The sequence below is a fragment of the Lathyrus oleraceus genome, chromosome 1 (genome assembly GCF_024323335.1).
Source record: "Lathyrus oleraceus cultivar Zhongwan6 chromosome 1, CAAS_Psat_ZW6_1.0, whole genome shotgun sequence".
Taxonomy (NCBI): domain Eukaryota; kingdom Viridiplantae; phylum Streptophyta; class Magnoliopsida; order Fabales; family Fabaceae; genus Lathyrus; species Lathyrus oleraceus.
Window position 1 is genome coordinate 381,032,439 of NC_066579.1, and position 17,287 is coordinate 381,049,725.

A 17,287-nucleotide genomic window follows, 5' to 3' on the forward strand; every position below is an offset into this window, starting at 1 on the left:
TACTTTCACATCTATAAATACTAATGTTTATCAGCCTTCCCATCAAACACACTCAACCTATCTACATTGTGTGCAACACTTAACCTATCTATTTTGTTAGCAACAGATACTCAAACACATTCAACAAAATGTCTCTACTGACCATGGGGTGATGAACATCGAGGAACAATCAACAATATTGCGACATTTGTAAGTTATTACTTATTCTTAGTTATCTTTTGTTAGGACCCAAAGAGATTTCGATGTCGTGTACATGAATAATGTACCACACGAACCTTTGATAGAACCGTATATACGAGCATGCAGTTTTGGTAATCTACTCAACATAGTCTCATACTCAGTTGATTACAAATTTATTCTTACTTTGGTAGAAAGATGGAGACCCGAGACCCACACATTTCACCTTTCTTTCGGTGAATGTACCGTCACACTTGAGGACGTCTACATGTTGTTAGGTCTACCTATCGATGGTAAGACCGTAAATGATATAGTTGACCAAGATAACTCTATATGCGAGGAATTGTTGGGTGTCACTTTGTGTGAAGACACAACTGTGGGACAAACTTCTGGTTAACCTAGGGGCCAAGGTATTAATTTTAAATATCTTAAACAGTATTATTCAAGTATAATATTAAATGAAGAATCTACTGAGTATGAAAAGATAATTAAAGTTCGCTGTTCTATTATGATTCTATTTGGTAATTTTTTATTTCTTGAAAGTACTGGTAATACGGTAAATATTATGTATTTGCCGTTGTTACGAAACATAAATAAAATAGGCACATATAGTTGGGGTTCAGCTGTTTTGTCCCATCTATATAGTTCGTTATGTAAAAATTCCAAAAAAAATACTTGTATGTTTTATTCTTGCTCCTATTTGCTACAAGCATGAGGTTGGTAAAGAATGTCGTCACTCGTCCCGATCAATGAGAAACCATTCACATTCACATACACAACAAAGTAAGTTTATCTTAAATCTTCTAATATGTTAGACTTTATATTACAACTGATTGTAACTAATATACTTTCAATCTTTTCGATCTAGATAGTCGGTTAAAGGGATGAACTACAACAGGTGTCCCAAACACGTTGTAGTAGTGTATCACAATCTTTTAGACCATATTGGACCAGACGATGTATTATTACTAAACAACTCATACTTTTGATTTAAAAAAAGTTATCCAATTACATATCCTCTAATCATGTCAAATTCTTATATAGTTTATCTGGAGGTCGTATCTGGGTCTTAACCATCAGGTTAACCATGATGATGATGTTGGTGTAAGCCCTAGAGGCCAATAATTTTGGTACTTGTATCGAATTGTTTATTAATAATAAAAGGCTTTTTCTTTATTATGTTTGTTTAATAAAGTACCTAGAATAGCTAGTCCGTTTAATGTATCAAGTATGACTTAATCATGAGATCACATTAAACATAAAGACATTATTCTTAAAGTATCCGTAGTCGAGCTTTATTGTGAAGTGGGATAACATTAAAGCATGAAGACTATCATGCTTATAGACTGATGATCACATCTCATGGATCATGGATAAGGAGTTATCAAGTCTTAAACATAGGCATGAATATTAGGAGTAATATTTATACCGGATTGACCCGCTATGAGAATACTATATAGAATGTTATGCAAAGTGTCATAAGTTATTCTCATGGTGATAATGGTGTACACCACTTTTCGACCTGAAACCACTATGGACCCTAGATGTAGAGTCGAGTGCGTTATTGCTGATCAAACGTTGTCCGTAACTGGATAACCATAAAGACAGTTGATGGGTACTCCACGAAGCATGCTAAGGGACATGAGTGACCTAGATGGAATTTTCCCATCCTGCATAACAGGATAAATGTTTATGGGCCCAATATTGAACTGGACAAGGATGACATGGTCTACGCCTTGTGTTCAATATAGACATAAGGGCAAAAGGGTAATTATACACATAATTTTTATCACAGAAGGAATTGTCAGATCATATGACATTTTCGTGTCTTGGGTAGCAGTGATGTGTTACTAGATACCACTCACTGTATATTATGTTAAATGCGTGATTTAATATAATTGCCAACGTCGCGAAAACCTACAGGGTCACACACAAAAGACCGATTGATGAGAGATAGAGTAACTAAGGAACACCGTAAGGTACGGTGCGCTTAAGAGGAATACGAAATATGGTAAGGTACCACGCGCTTAAGTGATTTTGGGCATATTATAAGATATGGGCCAAAATACACTTAAGTGGGCTTTTTAGCTTGCAGCCCACACAAGTGGTTCTATAAATAGAACCCTTGGGTAGAAGCATTGTCACTCTTGGAATTTTGTTTCTTTCTCTCTCTCACTCAAAGCCTTCATTCATAGTAGCTAGCACTGAGATTGAAGGAGTTCGTTCGTGTGGACTGAGTAGAGGCGTTGTCATCGTTCAACGTTCGTGATCGCCACAAGAGGTAAAGATTCTATCACTGATCATGCCCATTCGTAAGGATCATTAAAGGAGAAAATTTTAAATCCCACTGCGTTTTGGATCGCCATTCTCCTTCAGTGGTATCAGAGCCACTTACGAAACCATGAATCTGATAACTGTTTATTTTCTGTATTAATACGATTAAAGACAGAATGAATCAAAGATTAAATTGAGATCGATCAAGTTATATATATGATATAAGTAATCCTGATGCAAAATACATTATATATGATATAGTGTTCTTGTTTCGTTCATTCAAACACTCAATGGTTGTTTTCCTTTGAGCGACCAATGGTCGTTTGCTTCTTGATCCGACATTAGTATGGTGAAGCAATGACGTGTTGTTCAATCATACTGAATCAACAATCGAGATGTGTTTGATGGTCTGAAATTAGTGCATCAGGGTTAGTGACAGCACAAGGGTTGTGTTGTCAGAGAGTTATGCGATTGGGGTTGTGACTGCATAAGAGTTGTGCTTTCTAACAAATTTTCGTACAGTGTTAACCGGTTAACGCATATGGTTAACCGGTTAACGCAAGGCGGAATACTGTTTTCTAAAAGAATTTCAAACAGTGTTAACCAGTTAACGCATATGGTTAACCGGTTAACGCAAAACAGAATACAAATTATGAACAGATTTTCAAACGGTGTTAACCGGTTAACGCATATGGTTAACCGGTTAACGCAAGGCAAAATTCACCCGTTCGGCTAACTCTGCTTTATGTGATCGGTCGTCAAGATTTAATTTGATTTTAATTAATTAAAAGAATTAAATTAATAATAATAATAATGTATTTATTATTATTGTCTTGTGGTGATCGGTTATGGCCTTAGTTTTCTTTTATTTTGTTTTGGGTTTTAAAATACGACCTGCATGTCGTCCCTCTCTTTTAATCTCTCATTGTAACTTCTTTTCTCATCTCACTCCCTCGTATGTAAAACGAGTTTCTTTATGTAATGTAATGATATGAAGAAAGCAAAGACGTCAGTGCCAAAGGAGGACAACCTTGAAGATCTTGCTTGGAGAAGCTTAGATCGTTATTAGGTTAGCTAAAACGATGGGTCAAACTTAATTATAATAATATTATATATGTCTAGAAGCAAGAGTTGGGAATGATCCATATGATGGATTGCAATAAGGAGTTATTCACCCAACTGAAATTTTCGAGAGTTGTATTAGATACAATTGGAAGGAGTTCCTACCTAAATAACCTAGTTTTGTGTAATCCGCCTACGCGGACTTAAAACGAAGTGAAATATGGATCTCGACCCACTAGAAAATCTTCCAACGGGATTTTCCGAATCAAATGGTGAGGGTCACTTGTTTCGAGTAAAATAGTGGGAGCATATTTAATTAAAGGCCTAATTAAATATGTTATTGATACTTATATTTTCATTAATTCTTATGTAGATTACCATGACAACGAACACCTCTAACAACATCTTGCGATCAATCCTTGACAAAGAAAAATTGTCTGGGACAAATTTTCTGTATTGGCACCGAAACCTGAGGATTGTCCTCAAACATGATAAAAAGCTGTATGTCTTGGAGAAAGCTGTTCCTGAAGAGGAACCTCCTAGTTCTGCACCTAAGGCAGAAAGAGATGCTTATAAGAAGCATGTCAGTGATGCCAATGAAACTGCTTGTCTCATGCTAGCTACCATGAACTCAGAATTGCAAAAGCAACATGAGAATATGTCAGCGTTCGATATGATCGAACACCTGAAGATGCTCTATCAAGAGCAAGCAAGGCATGAAAGGTTTGAAGTTTCAAAAGCCCTTTTTCAAGGCAAGTTAGTTGAGGGAGCCCCTGTAGGTCCCCATGTGCTCAAGATGATTGGGTATGTGGAAAACCTTGAGAGATTGAGTTTTCCCCTCGGAAAGGAACTTGCGACTGATTTGATCTTGCAATCGTTGCCAGATAGATTCAGTCAATTTCTCCTAAATTTCAATATCAATGATATGGACAAATCTCTTCCTGAACTGCTCGCCATGTTAAGAACTGCTGAGCAGAATCTGAAGTCAAAAGGGAAGTCCATTCTGATGATCGGAAATGGAAAGAGACAGAACAAAAGGCCCACTAAGCAGGGTGATAAAGGGAAAGGCAAGGAAGTTGCCAAACCCAAACCCATCGTTGCTGCTTTAAAGCCTAGTGGAGGCATAGCAAAAGAAGGCACCTGCTTCCATTGTGGTAAGACCGGACACTGGAAGAGAAACTGCCCAAAGTACCTAGAAGATAAGAAGAATGGAGTAGAGACTTCAACTTCAGGTATTTTTGTTATTGAAATTAATTTATCTACTTCTGCATCATGGGTATTAGATACTGGATGCGGTTCTCACATTTGTACCAATGTGCAGGGACTAAAAAGGAGTAGAGATTTGGCAAAAGGTGAAGTCGACCTACGAGTTGGCAATGGAGCAAAGGTTGCTGCTTTAGCCGTAGGAACTTATGTATTGACTTTACCTAGTGGTTTAATAATTCAGTTAGAGAACTGTTATTATGTACCTGCAATTAGTAGGAATATTATTTCCGTTTCTTGTTTGGACAAGTTTGGTTTTTCGTTTATAATAAAGAACAATTGTTGCTCAATTTATTTGAATGATATATTCTATGCTACTGCACAAATGAACAATGGACTATATGTCCTTGATCTTGAAATGCCTATTTATAACATTAATACTAAAAGGATGAAACCTAATGATTTAAATCCAACTTACCTTTGGCATTGTCGATTAGGCCACATAAATGAAAAACGCATTTCCAAACTCCAAAAGGATGGACTCTTGGACTCTTTTGATTATGAATCATATGAGACATGCAGATCTTGTTTAATTGGAAAGATGACAAAGTCTCCATTCACAGGAAAAGGTGAAAGAGCTAATGATCTTTTGGCCCTCATACATACTGATGTATGTGGACCACTGAACATACCAGCCAGAGGAGGTTTTCAGTACTTCATCACATTTACTGATGATTTTAGTAGATATGGTTATGTGTATTTAATGAAACACAAATCAGAGTCCTTTGAAAAGTTCAAGGAATTCAAGAATGAAGTACAAAACCAACTTTGTAAGAATATTAAAACTCTTCGATCAGATCGAGGTGGTGAATATTTAAGCCTAGAGTTTGATGACCATCTGAAAGAATGTGGGATTCTATCCCAACTTACTCCTTCTGGAACACCCCAATGGAATGGTGTATCTGAGAGAAGAAATCGAACCTTGTTAGACATGGTCCGATCCATGATGAGTCACGCCGATCTTCCAAACTCCTTTTGGGGAAATGCACTATTGACAACAGCTTACACACTTAACCGTGTTCCATCCAAAAAGGTTGAGAAGACACCATATGAGATATGGAGTGGTAAGAAACCACATATGTCTTACATGAAGATTTAGGGTTGCGAAGTTTATGTGAAACGACAAATTTCAACTAAGCTTTAGCCCAAATCTGACAAATGCTTATTTGTGGGGTATCCTAAAGAAACAATAGGGTATTACTTCTACAATCCTTCTAAGGGCAAAGTGTTTGTCGCTCGAACTGAAGTTTTCCTAGAAAAGGATTTTATTTCCAAAGGAATCAGTGGGAGGAAAGTAGAGCTTGAAGAAATTCAAGAATCACAAAGCATCGATACACCTATGGAGGAATTAGAGCAGGAAACACAAGTAGTTGTGGAAGAGCAACCTGCTCAAGTAGAACAAGACCAGCGTAGGTCAAGCAGGATACGTCACCTATCTGAGAGATATGGATATCTCATAACAGATCAAGGTGATGTATTACTCATGGATAAAGATGAGTCTGTGACCTACCAAGAGGCCATAACTGGTCCCGAGTCTGAGAAGTGGCTAGAAGCCATGAAATCTGAAATGGATTCCATGTACACAAACCAAGTTTGGACCTTGGTAGAGCCTCCTGTAGGAGTTAACCCTATAGGATGCAAGTGGGTCTTCAAAAAGAAGACTGACATGGATGGTAAGGTACATACCTATAAGGTAAGACTGGTTGCAAAAGGATATAAACAAATTCATGGGGTTGACTATGATGAAACCTTTTCACCAGTTGTAATGCTTAAATCTGTTCGGATTTTACTTGCTATCGCTTAATATCATGATTATGAAATATGGCAGATGGATGTCAAAACTGCTTTCCTTAGTGGGAATCTTCTTGAGGATGTGTACATGACACAACCTGAAGGATTTGACATACCAGAAGAAGCCCAAAAGATATGTAAGTTACAAAGGTCAATCTATGGATTGAAGCAAGCTTCCAGAAGATGGAATCTTCGTTTTGATGAAATAGTAAAACAATATGGATTCATCAAGAACGAAGATGAGCCTTGTGTCTACAAGAAGGTTAGTGGGAGCATGATCGTGTTCATGGTATTATATGTAGATGACATATTACTCATTGGAAACGATGTCCCTATCCTGCAACAAGTAAAGTCTTGGTTGGGGAAATGCTTTTCTATGAAGGACCTAGGTGAAGCAGCCTATATATTAGGAATCAAAATCTATAGAGATAGATCACAAAAACTGCTTGGCCTAAGTCAGAGTACATAAATAGACAAAGTGCTGAGACGCTTTAACATGCATGATTCCAAGAAAGGATTCATACCTATGCAACATGGCCTGTGTCTGTCAAAAACACAATCCCCTTCAACTAAGGAAGAAAGGGATCGCATGAATAAGATTCCATATGCATCTGCAATAGGATCTATCATGTATGCCATGTTATGTACTCAACCAGATGTCTCGTATGCTTTAAGTGCAACGAGTAGGTACCAATCTGATCCTGGTGATGCCCATTGGGTAGCTGTCAAGAATATCCTTAAGTATTTGAGAAGGACTAAGGACTCATTCTTTATATATAGAGGTCAGGAAGAGTTGGTTGTAATTGGATACACCGATGCTAGCTTCCAGACAGATAAGGATGACTTTAGATCGCAATCTGGTTATGTGTTTTGCTTGAACGGTGGCGCTGTGAGCTAGAAAAGTTCAAAGCAAGATACAGTTGTTGATTCTACAACCGTGGCCGAGTACATTGCTACCTCAAGTGCAGCAAAGGAAGCTGTTTGGATCAAAAAGTTCATTAGTGAACTTGACATGGTTCCTAGCATTGTGGATCCCATTGGTCTCTATTGTGATAACAATGGTGCTATCTCACAAGCTAAGGAGCCTAGATCTCACCAACGATCCAAACACATACTTAGGCGTTATCACCTCATCCCAGAGATAATAGATAGAGGAGATGTGAAAATATGTAGAGTACCTACACTTGACAATATTGCTGACCCACTGACAAAGCCTCTTGCGCAGCAGAAGCAAGATGGCCATACTAGATCTATGGGCATTAGGGGTATGCCTGATTGGCTTTAGTGCTAGTGGGAGATTGTTGGTGTAAGCCCTAGAGGCCAATACTTTTGGTACTTGTATCGAATTGTTTATTAATAATAAAAGGTTTTTTCTTTATTATATTTGTTTAATAAAGTCCCTAGAATAACTAGTCCGTTTAATGTATCAAGTATGACTTAATCATGAGATCACATTAAACATAAGGACACTATTCTTAAAGTATCCGTAGTCGAGCTTTATTGTGAAGTGGGATAACATTAAAGCATGAAGACTATTATGTTTATAGATGGATGATCACATCTCATGGATCATGGATAAGGAGTTATCAAGTCTTAAACATAGGTATGAATATTAGGAGTAATATTTATACCGGATTGACCCGCTATGAGAATACTATATAGAATGTTATGCAAAGTGTCATAAGTTATTCTCATGGTGGTAATGGTGTATACCACTTTTCGACCTGAAACCACTATGGACCCTAGATATAGAGTCAAGTGCTTTATTGCTGATCAAACATTGTCCGTAACTGGATAACCATAAAGACAGTTGATGGGTACTCCACGAAGCATGCTAAGGGACATGAGTGACCTAGATGGAATTTGCCCATCCTGCATAACAGGATAAATGTCTATGGTCCCAATATTGAACTGGACAAGGATGACACGGTATATGTCTTGTGTTCAATATAGACATAAGGGCAAAAGGATAATTATACACATAATTATTATCACAGAAGTAATTGTCAGATCACATGGCATTTTCGTGTCTTGGGTAGCAGTGATGTGTTGCTAGATACCACTCACTGTTTATTATGTTAAATGCGTGATTTAATATAATTGTCAACGTTGCGAAAACCTACAGGGTCACACACAAAGGACGGATTAATGAGAGATATAGTAACTAAGGAACACCGTAAGGTATGGTGCACTTAAGAGGAATACGAAATATGGTAAGGTACCACGCGCTTAAGTGATTTTGGGCATATTATAAGATATGGGCCAAAATACACTTAAGTGGGCTTTTTAGCTTGCAGCCCACACAAGTGGTTCTATAAATAGAACCCTTGGGTAGAAGCATTGTCACTCTTGGAATTTCGTTTCTCTCTCTCTCTCTCTCTCTCTCACACACACACACATACACACACACACACACACACACACACTCACTCACTCAAAACCTTTATTCATAGCAGCTAGCACTGAGATTGAAGGAATCCGTTCGTGTGGACTGAGTAGAGGCGTTGTCATCGTTCAACGTTCGTGATCGCCACAAGAGGTAATGATTCTATCACTGATCATGCCCATTCGTAAGGATCATTAAAGGAGAAAATTTTAAATTCCGCTGCGTTTTGGATCGCCATTCTCCTTCAGATGATGTAGTTTGGACATCAAAAACACCAATCATCTGGTTCACTACTGTGGAGATGCACCAGAATGACCGTGTGAAACTGCAGTTTAGCCTGCAACAATAAATTCCAAAATCTCTGACGTGTTTAGGAGATTGGCATCAATAAATAGTCGATGGTCAATGAGATTATTTCGATTGAAGAGATTTCACAAAAGAGATGTGTCATCATTAGAGGAATCAACGTCAACACATTTTAAACGAACTAATCATACATGGTGCTAGACCAACTTAACATTATATGACATGGTTTAGGTCACAGTTTGTGTATGAGCCAGGGTATTTGATTGATCCACACCAACGAGCTTCGTCATCATACGCCCAACAAGAAACCTCCGCCCAAGAATAATGTCAACCCACCCATACCCAATGACCAATCTCACACCATCACCATGCCATATACACCCAATCTCGCAACCAATTCATGCCACGCACCCAAACTCAAAACCAGGAACGAAACTCTTGCCACCAACAACCATACATAACCACCACATTTTTCTATAGCCCAGATGATTCATACGATTCAACCTCATCCCATCATAGCCCCCTCCCCCCACTTATGAACATCCAAACATCTCATAGCCACAATATCCAACCATTGTTTAACTTTCTTACACCATAAGAACCATTGTTTCGTTTCCAAAAGGATTCAATGTCCCAATTCGGGCAACCAAATCGTCCACAAACAACCTAACCACAACGACCCAACTACGACAACATGGGCACCAAACTCAATTACGGCAGCGCCACTGACGGCAACCCCCCACCTATTGGGGAGAAATGATGACAAATTTGTCAAATACTGTTGGACCTTCACACCAGTCACCATTGCATCATGTCAGCACTCAAAGAATCCAAACACCTCAGGAAAATCATGGGAAACATCGAAGGCAGGCTAACACACCGGGATATGGAACATGGGAACGTTTCAATCGTGCGGATCATTGATTTTCTTGTCAATTGTTATGCATTTTAACTTTGTATCATAATATTAATAATTATTTTTCATTTACCTATTTATTTCAATTTTATATATGTATAACATATAAAAATTAAAAAAAAATATAGAAAGCATGTGCCACATGCAATGGTGGGCGCATACACTTCATATTATAAAATATGCGTCAATTACATTGGTTTCATCTGCAAACATGCGCCAATGATATTGACGTCTAAGTTCAATATCAACATGTATGCGTTAATCCAAGTGACGCATGCTTTAGAAGAATGATCATATTGGTATATGATTTTAAATAGTGATTATTTTGAAAATTTAATTGAAAAATTTGGTTATTTAAAAAAAAAAATCTCATTCCAATCCTTAATAAATTTTTATTAAAAGTGAATTGCAATTTACTCAACTTCTAATTTGCAGAGACCGGGAAAACAAAAATTATTCACTGTGTGCTCCGCATATCCTTCTCACCGCTCTGGTTTTTAGGGAGAAGGAAAAGAAAATCACAACACAGGTGGAACCTAACGAGTGAATCAATGGGTCCATGGCCACTATGATTGGATTTCAAAAAAGCTTCATCTCACCTAATGTCCGCAGCTCAGCAATCTATTTTCACCGTCTTCAATTTCACCACCATTGGTAACATACCCATCTTGTGTCTCTTTCGATTGTTATATTCAATGTTGGGTTTTGCTTATATTCTGTTTGATGAAATGCTTCAATGATGAAAAACTCTTATTTTTATTCAAATTCAATATTTTCCTTTCAAAACGGGATACAATCTCATAAATAAACTAGTACCACATTTTTTATCCAAAAATTGGATTTTTGTTAATTTAGGTTATGTTTTGATAAACAACTTAACAATAGTTTATAGCATTAGCACTTGTCATATGAATTCATGTGTAAATGCTACTTTTTAATAACAAAAGATGGAATAAAATAGTTTTCATATACGCTATATTAACAGTTTTCATAAGCTATCTTGGAAATTTTATGAAAATAAGCTGAAAACAGATTGTTGACATGTTATAAGTTGTTTTTGTAAATCGTAAGCTTGCCCACAGTTTCAGAAGTGGTTATGTTAGTAGATAAACAGGAATAAGCAAACCTAACTAGGCTCTTAAATAAGTTATCTAATACTATTATTATCTAATTGTCTGCAATTCTAGAATGCCTCTGTGCTGCTACTTACTTTACCTATTTTTTTACAATTTGGTGTAATTTTGAGAGCCTAAAAGATTGAACCGTCCAGAACTGATTCTTTACTAATAAATTTAATATGAAACTAGAAAATGTATATATATGGTTAATGGTTATAGAAAGATCACCATGATTATCTAGAGTATTGTTCTTTTAAATGATATTTATGTATTCTGCTAAGTTTTAGTTGCTGCTTAAGTGATACTTTCTCTTCTTTAACAGTGGAAAAATTCATTCTTCATTTTCTGTTGCCTGTGTGCAACGTTTCAAGCACAAAAGTAGCTGTTACAAGGGTGCACTTGTTGCATGTTTGAGTAATAAGAGGATTTTTAGTAGCAATGCCAGGAGCCATGTTCCTCCTGATAACCCTTTTAAAAGATTTGGTAATGGTGGTGGCATGTTGAAATTCACATCTGAGGAAAAACACTTGGTCCTTCAAGCACCGAGCCTCCAGCACTGGTTTAAAAATTGGCAGAACCTTAGGAAACAAAAGCTGACAGCTAGTACTTTTGCGGCTGCCATTGGATTTTGGCGTCGTCGAAGGTCTCAACTGTGGTTGGAGAAGATCGGTGCTATAGAACCATTTTCTGGAAACCTTGCCACATGTTGGAGCAATATCAAAGAGGAAGATGCACTTGAAAGATATAAATTGATAACGGGAAATAATGTATTGTTTCCTGAATTTCAGGTCTACAACGCAAAACCAGAAGACAGTTGGCTAGCTGCTTCACCGGATGGTATAATTGACAGGCTAGTATATGAATTGCCTTCTCACGGTGTGCTGGAGGTAAAGTGCCCATATTTCGGTGGAGACATGAGTAAAGCTTTCCCTTGGTCTCGAATTCCTGTTCACTATATTCCTCAAGCTCAGGGTTTAATGGAGATTCTAGGAAGGGATTGGATGGATTTTTATGTTTGGACGATTAATGGTAGTAGTCTATTCAGAATACATCGTGATCCAGAGTATTGGGATGTAATGAAAATAGCACTTTCTGATTTCTGGTTGAAGCATGTCCAGCCAGCAAGAGAGCTGTATAGTAGTGGTGTTATAACAGATCCCCTTTTTCAATTAAGATCACTAGCACCAGCTCCTAGACATGAATTATGCCGGGATATAGTTTATAAAAGTAAAGTCATTGTTGATAATTCTAAGTTTTTGATCCGGGAGATACATGGGAAAATGACAAACTGACTCATCCACCTGTTAGAGCGGAGTCATTAATTTAGAAACAACATGTTTGCTGTACATTCCATAATACTTAAGGGGTTAGTGTGAATCAATATAGTTTAGGAAGATATTGATTTTGCTCAAGTGAATTATGGACTGGTGTTGATTATAGAACCATCTACAAGAAGAGTTGCAGATTTCAGGGTTATGTTAAGTATGACTATTTACTTGCTAGAGAGTGCAGAAAGACAAACTTAGCTGGTTGTGCAATGTTAAAATTTGCCGACACTTGAGACTTTTCAATTTCATGCTGGTTGATTTGTGGCACGGAGATTCAATAAAGTGTTACATTTGGTATTGGTTGTCTAACAAATCCCTCCTCGTTTTTCTAGGCTTGAGACAGTTTTGTAGTGCAACATAGGCAGAGCTAGATTATCTCATATACTAAATGTGAAAGTATTTGTTCCCTTTTGCGGTGTGTTAGATATAAAATCATTCATATTCCTTCAGCACAGCATAAGCTTTTGGAAGGAACTGGTTCATGACATGGTATTACACCTTCAACTATGCATAATATGGTTTGAAACTATGGTCATTTTCAAAGATATCGTATGTTAACAAATTGCTGATTGTAGTTGATAACTGATACTACATTCCTAGTTTGCACTGACTGAGTAATATATTTTTATTTAGCAGGAAGTCTTTTCTTGAAAAGATTCAATTTGTATTCATTCATCAAACATTCTTATGAGATTATTAATTTGAAACTTAGTTTCATGCTGCACTCATTCTTCCAGCTCTCTTTTTTGGTCCCTAAAGTTGCAGTGTCTAAATTAACTAATGGAAGAATGTTGGAATCTAAATGATATAGGAATGCATAATCAACCAGTGTAGATTAGTTTCTTTCATAACCTACTGATAGTGCAATAATTTTACTCTCATTTGCTCAGATGTAATATTGGAATTTCTCCTCCTGAAATGAACATGTTTACTTCTTCCCATTAAGGGAGATTAAACAGGATATTTGATCAAATAACTGAGGCTAAATTATAGACAAATATTGCTTCTATTTTTCTCATTTTTCTTCCTCTTGTGTTGGCTAGTTTTAGGATAAACGTGTAAGTAATACATTGGAATTGGTTATCAGCTAGAGCGATATTTTAATTTTCAATTCCATTGCTATAGAGAATCAATATAATTGTTAATATTGTTGTTGTCACCTAAGCCTCTTTTGTAAGCCTCATGAGGCACATATTGGCGTCAACCTATTATGCATAGCTGAAACTGATATTACATTTAAAAAAATTCAAAGTACTACCTTAATAAAAAAAATAAGAATTTTATATAAAATGTGCAAATAGAAAATTAAATTGTTAAGTTCGTAACAAAACTTCACTATAAAATTAAAATAAAAAATAAAAAATATATTAAGATAAAATAGTGGAAGAAATTAAAATATATAAATATATTATATTGATATTTGAGAAAACTATAAATTTTACTTGAAATCAAATAGTGAGAAAAAAATGAAATGTTTACCCGGCATTATTACTTCACTATTTTAAAAATATCCATCCTTCATATATGTGAACAATATAGTAGGCCATTTCTTCGGTGTTTATCAGAACAATTACTTCAATAATAATTTTTTGTCAAAATGTACTAATTGAAAGGATTCTTCATGTATTTTGATATTTGAATACATAGGAGAGGTGGATTGCGAAAGTTATTATGTCTTTTGCAAGCACACAAATTAGCTTGGGCTGACTTGAGCCCAAATTATGTTAACCCAAACTTATTCTAGAACATTAATCAATAAATAACGTGGACCTTGTTGTCGAAATAATTTGATTTCCCTTTTTGAATCGCCTTGTTGTGAAGCAGTGTTGAAATTAGTGGATGTTAATTTATTATTTATTTAATTTTTATTTATGTTACTAAATACTGTTAGTTAGACCAAGTCTTTTGAACTATTTCCTTTTGTACAGTAATATTTAGTTAGGGTTACATCTCAGATTTCTACGTGGCAGTATTGGTGTAAAGCTATATAAAAGTTATTTCCTTTTCATTTAATAATAGCAAAATAGGTTTGCTCTAATAATTTGTTTTTCTTATAATTAAGATTTGGTATTAGATCTTCAAAAGGGTCCTCATTAGTTGAAGCGTCAGTCTTCAAAGAACATCAACAATGACATGTGAAGGAAGCATAAATGAATTTGTGCAACAAAGTTTAATATTTCATTATCATCATTGGAGCATGTTGATAGAGAATGTTTTGAGATCAAAGGAATATTGGAGACTAATTTAAGAAAGAATTTTTGAAGTAAGAGATGAAACAACCTTGACTGAGTCACCGTTAAAGGCAAGAATAGACTTAAATTTAAAGGATCTACAAGCTAAGAATTTTGTGTATTAAACAATTGATCGAGTTATTCTGGAGACTAATCTCAAGAAAGACACCGTCAAAGATATATGAGACTCGTTAAAGAAGAAATATCAAGGCATTAGTAGAGTCAAACAGACTAAACCACAGACTCTCTGTAAAGAGTTTGGAATTATGCACATGAAAGCTAAAGAATATGTCGATGAGTAATTGAAAATTGAATGATAGCTCATGGAAGATGTTACAATCATAGAGAAGATTCTACGTTCTATAACATTTGAGTTTGACCATGTCGTATGTTCAATACAAGGATCTAAAAACATTGACACTATGTTAATAGATGAGTTGCAAAGTTCATTATTAGTGCATGATCAACACGTGCCAAATCACATTGAGGAAGAGCAAGATCTCAAAGTGATTCATATTGGAAATTTCTATGGAAGAAGCATATGATGAGGAAGCTTTAGAGGAAATGGAAGGTACGCGGTTGTGGCACTATAGAAGAAATTTTTGACAAGGCATCTATTCAATGCTAAAATTGTCATAAAAATGACCATTCTCAATGGGAATGTCTTCATAAAATAGTAGGAAAGGAAAACAAGAAAATAGTAGGAAAGGAAAACCTTGTTGAAGCACACATGGAAGAAATATTATTGATGGCTTACATAGAGAACAAACAAGTTGAAAATGGGGAGATATGGTATATTGATTATGGGTACAACAATAACATGACATGTAACAAAAATCTGATTTGTGATTTAAATGATATTTTTTGACACAATGTCAAGCTTGCCAATGGCTCTAGAATGAGTTTTATGGGAAAAGGAAGTGTTAAAGTGCAGATGAATAAGATAACGCAAATGATAGATGATGTATATTATGTTCCAAAACTTAAAAGCAAATTGATTAGCCTGTGACAATTACAAGAAATAGGTTATGGAATTGTATTTCATAAGGGATCTTGTCAAATTCATGATCCGAAAGAGGGACTAATTGTTGATGTTAAGATGTTTGGAAATCATATGGTTTAACTAAAAATTGAAATGTTTGAAGATTAGACTTGTCTCAAAGTATCTGTTTCTGATTCTGCATGGTTGTGACACTACATGTTTGGACATTTAAACTTCAACGGACTTAAATCTTTGTAGAAAAAATAAATTATGAGAGGATTTCCACAAATTGAAACTCCATCTCATGTATCTGAAGAATGTGTGATTGAAAAGCAACATAGAAATTAATTTCCTTAAGAGATCAACGAGAGATCTAGTTAAGTCCTTCAAATGGTGCATTCATACATATGTTGCCCAATGAATCCAACTTCCGACTACAATAAAAGGTAATTCATAACTTTCACTAATGACTTTAGTAGAAAACTTTGAAGCTATTGAAGTGTTTAGGAAATTTAAAGAAAGAGTTAAGAAGGAGACAAAACAAATATTAAATTCCTTCAAACAAATCATGAAGGAGAATAGACAAATAATGAGTTTATGAATGTGTGTAAAAGTAATAAAATCAAGAGGCAGCTCACAGCAACATACACGCCACATCAAAATGGTGTGTAAGAGAGGAGAAACAAAACCATCATGAATATGGTGATAAGTCTACTAACAACTAAAAATGTGTCGAAGACTTTTTGACCTGAGGCAGTTACTTGAAGTGTTCATATTATCAATTGATGTCCAATATTTTATGTGAAGAGCATGACACTAGAAAAGCTCGGTATGGTCACAAACCAGTTCTTGATCATTTCATAATATTTTGTTGTGTTGCTTATGTGCATGTTCTTGATCCAAAAAGAAAAAAAGTTGATGATACGGAAGAGAAATATGTATTACTTGGCGTTAGTGAAGAATCTAAGGCTTTCCATATTTACAATCCTCTAACTAATAAAGTTTGTATTTCTAAAAGTATGGTGTTTGATGAAATCAGAAGTTGGAATTTGGGAAAGCCATGATAAAGGAAAATCAACGCCTCTTAAACTAGCATAAATGGGGATGTAAAGGTAGAAAATGATGAACATAATGATTGGGAAGAATTAAATGAATTTGGATGTGTTCTTAGAAGTGAGGGTGATGAAATTCACAACCAAATATGAAACGTTCAAGGAAAAGGCCAACTTAGATGGATGGATACACAAGTGGTGATTTCATTCAACGTGTTATGAATCAATTTCTGGGGGTTAGGGTTTAATTGTTTCATTTTCTAGTTGTTATAATGTGTGTTCTGATTATAAACTCTACTTTGTTATTCAAACCAGCTCATACTCAATCCATTAAGTTAAAAACTCATCATAGGGGAGAATTAGTAGAGAATCCTATTAAATGGTACATTAATGGAGAAGTG

The 17,287-nt window shown here is 35.7% G+C and overlaps 1 protein-coding gene across 1 annotated transcript; it reads left to right on the forward strand.

Annotated features, from left to right (window-relative positions):
• The first annotated feature begins 10,579 nt into the window (after nucleotides 1-10,579).
• LOC127138258 (uncharacterized) lies at nucleotides 10,580-13,357 on the forward strand. The gene is made up of 2 exons (XM_051064668.1): nucleotides 10,580-10,829; nucleotides 11,616-13,357. The coding sequence occupies exons 1-2, from the start codon at nucleotides 10,735-10,737 to the stop codon at nucleotides 12,583-12,585; spliced, it is 1,065 nt and encodes a 354-aa protein (XP_050920625.1). The 5' UTR covers nucleotides 10,580-10,734; the 3' UTR covers nucleotides 12,586-13,357.
• Nucleotides 13,358-17,287: the final 3,930 nt, after the last annotated feature.

What these genes read in the sequence shown, in the direction of transcription:
- LOC127138258 (XM_051064668.1), top strand. Translation starts at nt 10,735, where the DNA reads ATGGCCACTATGATTGGATTTCAAAAAAGCTTCATCTCACCTAATGTC. An exon ending in CTTCAATTTCACCACCATTG is followed by an intron (nt 10,830 to 11,615) that starts GTAACATACCCA and finishes CTTCTTTAACAG; the next exon opens with TGGAAAAATTCATTCTTCAT.